At 62.0% G+C, this 4,169-nt stretch overlaps 1 protein-coding gene across 1 annotated transcript; it reads left to right on the top strand.

The window, feature by feature from the left end:
• The first annotated feature begins 267 nt into the window (after positions 1 to 267).
• Positions 268 to 4,169, top strand: LOC119513950 (keratin, type I cytoskeletal 19). The gene is made up of 6 exons (XM_037809423.1): positions 268 to 781; positions 2,505 to 2,587; positions 2,814 to 2,970; positions 3,268 to 3,429; positions 3,543 to 3,668; positions 3,790 to 4,169. The coding sequence occupies exons 1-6, from the start codon at positions 362 to 364 to the stop codon at positions 4,042 to 4,044; spliced, it is 1,203 nt and encodes a 400-aa protein (XP_037665351.1). The 5' UTR covers positions 268 to 361; the 3' UTR covers positions 4,045 to 4,169.

The following is a 4,169-nucleotide window of genomic DNA, read 5'->3' as shown; positions in this document are numbered from 1 at the left end:
AGACTGTAATTCCTGTGGGGTGTGTGTGTGTGTGTGTGGTGTTTCAAACTCTGGGCCGTCTTAAAGCGGGTTACAATGCGGCTCCTGGGGGAGGGGTGGCCGTCGGCGAACGTGGGTCATTGGGGTGGAGAACAAGAAAGACTGTGATGGGCGCCAGACCAATGGGGAGAGAGCCCGTATTTGCACTCCAGAGTCTGTAAATTCCTCGAGGCTCAGATATCCGCCCCTGACACCATTTCCCCCTCCTTTGCACCCCCCTCCCCCAGCCCAGGGGATAAAAGGCGCCAGGTGAGGGTTTCGCCACTCCTCCTGCCGACCGCAGCTCCTCTGTCCAGAGTCGCTCGCGTCTGCTCGCCTCGCCATGACCTCGTACAGCTACCGCCAGTCGTCGTCCTCCTCGTCCTTCGGGGGCCTGGGCGGCGGCGCCGTGCGCTTCGGGGCGGGAGGCGCCTTCCGCGCGCCCAGCATCCACGGGGGCTCCGGCGGCCGCGGCGTGTCCGTGTCCTCCGCCCGCTTCGTGTCCTCGTCCTCCTCCGGGGGCTTCAGCGGCGGCTATGCGGGCGCTCTGGCCGGGTCCGACGGGCTGCTGGGGGGCAACGAGAAGATCACCATGCAGAACCTCAACGACCGCCTGGCCTCCTACCTGGACAAGGTGCGCGCCCTGGAGGAGGCCAACGCCGACCTGGAGGTGAAGATCCGCGACTGGTACCAGAAGCAGGGTCCCGGGCCCGCCCGCGACTACAGCCACTACTTCAAGACCATCGAGGACCTGCGGGACAAGGTGGGCTGCGGCCGGGCCTCAGGAAGTGCACCTGCCGCGGCGGGGAGGGCGGCGGCCGGGGAAACCCAACCCCGCGGGCCGGGCGGGCGGAGGAGGGCCCGCGGGGTGGGGCGGAGAGAAAAGGGGGTCGGGAGGGAGGCGGGCAGGACCCGGGGGCGGGCAGGAGGAGGGGCACTGGGAGGGGTGGGTCCGTGGGAGGGGCCTGTGGAAGGCGGCAGAAGCGGGGCTGGAAGGCGGAGAGGAGGAAGGCGCGGGGATCGCAGGTGAGGCGAGGTTACGTGTGTGATCACTGGGGGAGCAGGGTGGGGGAGCTGTGATCTGGAACGGACTGTAATTCCTGTGGGGTGTGTGTGTGTGTGTGGTGTTTCAAACTCTGTGCCATCTTAAAGCAGGTTAGAATGCGGCTCCCAAGGAGTCCCAAGGAGCGAGAGGAGGTGGGACGGGGCCGTGGGCTGCGGGCCGCAGTAGGGAGCTGCAGAGTCGGACCCGGGAGGATTCTGGCCCATTCCGGGCCTGCCCTGCCCCCATTACCTTCGGCCTGGGGCCTTTGCATTCCTTTTCTCTGGGCAGGCAGGTCTGGTTTCCGTCATGCTCAGGCTAAAAGCCCCTCCTCCCCCACCCAGGGGACCATTCTGGGCTCAAGAGAAGCCCACGGAAGAATGGGAGGGGCCAGCTGTGGCCCCTGGGCCGGGTAGAGGGCATAGGCGGGGGCCCCTGGTCTTTTCCCAGCGAAGACCCTTTTGGAGATGCCCGGGTGCGGTGGGGGCTTGCTGATCCTTGGGTGGGAAGGCCGGGGCTGGAGGGCCCTGGCCTCCCCCAAGTCATGGGCTCTTACAGGGGGCTTTAAGGGGCCTGCAGGAGGGAAGAGCTCAGTCCTGAAGAAATGTGCGCGGAGCCCCACGTGCGGATCTCAGAACATGCATCTCCCCATAGCATTTCCCAGGGCCCCAGGGGTGTAGACCTGGCTCAGGCACAAGAGGGAAAGGGGGCTAGAGACATAAACAACCAACCAGAATAATTCTTTTCACACTTTAAAAATTGTTGCCTACAGTTAGAGGGACCTCAGTCCTCGCCGGCCATCTCCCCATGGAGCTTGGACGAGGGGCCCTAATTGTCAGTCTCCTCTGTGAAATAGGAGGACCTGGGACTTGGCAGTGAGGTCCCAGTGGCTGTCCAAGAGGAGGTGCAAAGTGCTGGCACTTAATAGGTGCTCAACAAATGGGATTCTCTTCCCTGAAGACAGAATATGCTTTATGTGGGTGTGGGCGAGGGTGGCTGTGGGCGAGGGTACGTGGTGGATGAGGGGACAGACAAAGGCCTTCCTGAGGCTTCTGTTGGTCCCCTGCCCCACCCCCACTTCCTTCACTGGGTTACTGAGTACTAGAGGCTGCCTCCCCTAAGGCCACGTGGTATCACTCAGCCCAGGGCTCATAGACAGCAGGTTTACCCTGGATTTGCCTCCTGACGCCCCTCCCCTCAGCCCCCAGGCCTCTGACCCCTTAGCCAGCCTTGCCTTCCCCAGTAGTGTTTTCTTCTGTTCCAGCTCCTGGGCATGGATTGAATTCAAGGTCTCCTAGGCAGCAGGACAATGGGCAGCTGAGGCTTTGGTCTCTGGGAAACGGGGACCTTACTCATTTGTTCCCCTCTCTCCTCTGGGAAGAAAGTGGGGGTGGTGGTGCCTATATGCTGAACTGTTGCCAACCTTCTGCCTTTGGCCTTCCAGATTCTTGGTGCCACCATCGAGAACTCCAAGATTGTTCTGCAGATCGACAATGCTCGTCTGGCTGCAGATGACTTCCGGACCAAGTGAGTGTCTCTGCCCTGGGGGGCTGCAGGAGGCCAGGGGGAGGGCCAATCCCAGACCCTTATGGGGTCCAGTGCTGGGGGTGGGGGTGCAGACCTGGACCCTGGCCTTACCTATCCCAGCTGCCTACAGAAAACCCCCCACAGACTCCTGAACTCTGGAGCAGTGGGGAAGGCCTTGGAGATATAGAAAAAACCGTGGTCTGACTGCAACTGTTTCCTTTACAAGGTATGAGACGGAGCTGAACCTGCGTTTGAGCGTGGAAGCTGACATCAACGGCCTGCGCAGGGTGCTGGACGAGCTGACTCTGGCCAGGGCCGACCTGGAGATGCAGATTGAAGGCCTGAAGGAGGAGCTAGCCTACCTCAAGAAGAACCACGAGGAGGTAGGTTTCCTGCTGGGCCTTCTGTCCAGCCCACCCAGCTTCCCAGGGCTGAGGAGACTTTTCTACCCTGTATCCTATGGCCATGGCCACACAAGCTGCACTGCACCTGCAGCCTGGCCATGGGTATGGAGCATGGCTCCCTGGGTTCTGGCCGGGGATGGTGTGACCCAGTCTATCCCACAGTGCCTGCACCTGGGCACCAGCCCCTTTTGATCTGGGGAATGGGGTGGGGGGCTGACCTGCCCAGGCTCAGCAGCACTGGGCCCTGACATGCCTATTTCTGATGTATCTTCCCAGGAAATCAGTGCCCTGCGTGGCCAGGTGGGTGGCCAGGTCAGTGTGGAGGTGGACTCTGCTCCAGGCATCGACCTAGCCAAGATTTTGGGTGACATGAGAAGCCAATATGAGGCTATGGCTGAGAAGTACCAGAAGGATGCTGAGGCCTGGTTCACCAGCCGGGTACGGAGGGGAAGCGGGCGCTCTTTGGGGAGGCAGCGAGGAGGGAGGGCTGATGCTGTCCAGCCACAGGTCTGCCTCAGTGCTTACTCCTTCCTCATCCTCCCTTGTTGCAGACTGAGGAGCTGAACCAGGAGGTTGCCAGCCACACGGAGCAGCTCCAGGTGAACAAGACGGAGGTCACTGACCTGCGGCGCACCCTCCAGGGTCTGGAGATTGAGCTGCAGTCACAGTACAGCATGGTATGTGGCCCCTCGTCCCCTGGGTTACACATCTGTGGCCTTGAGAGCAGCCTGGGGCATGGCTGGGACCCCTGGGAACCAGGCTGTACTGAGCCAGGGCCTTCCTTCTTCCCGCCCTCAGAAAGCCGCCCTGGAAGGCACATTGGCGGAAACCGAGGCCCGCTTTGGGGCGCAGCTGGCACACATCCAGGCACTGATCGGCAGTATTGAAGCCCAGCTGAGCGACGTGCGAGCTGACACCGAGCGGCAGAACCAGGAGTACCAGCAGCTCATGGGCATCAAGTTGCGGCTGGAGCAGGAGATCGCCACCTACCGCAGCCTGCTCGAGGGCCAGGATGCCCGCTACAACGACCTGCCCACCTCCAAGGCCCTCTGAGTAGAGGCAGCCTCCTGGGCTTCCTGACCTCCCGCAGAGGGATTGAGTTAGGGGCACAGAAGGGGAGGGGATCCTCACCCCACCTCCTCCCCAGACCTGCCAATAAAACTTTATGGTCCAAGGGA

The sequence above is a fragment of the Choloepus didactylus genome, chromosome 18, assembly GCF_015220235.1.
Source record: "Choloepus didactylus isolate mChoDid1 chromosome 18, mChoDid1.pri, whole genome shotgun sequence".
NCBI classification, from domain to species: Eukaryota; Metazoa; Chordata; class Mammalia; order Pilosa; family Megalonychidae; genus Choloepus; species Choloepus didactylus.
This window is presented reverse-complemented; position numbering and strand designations above follow the sequence as displayed.

Excerpts from the sequence above, each read along its gene's own strand:
- LOC119513950 (XM_037809423.1), top strand. The coding sequence starts at position 362 with ATGACCTCGTACAGCTACCGCCAGTCGTCGTCCTCCTCGTCCTTCGGG. Across the intron at positions 2,588-2,813 it reads GCAGATGACTTCCGGACCAA|GTATGAGACGGAGCTGAACC; the intron begins GTGAGTGTCTCT and ends TTCCTTTACAAG. Across the intron at positions 3,430-3,542 it reads AGGCCTGGTTCACCAGCCGG|ACTGAGGAGCTGAACCAGGA; the intron begins GTACGGAGGGGA and ends CCCTTGTTGCAG.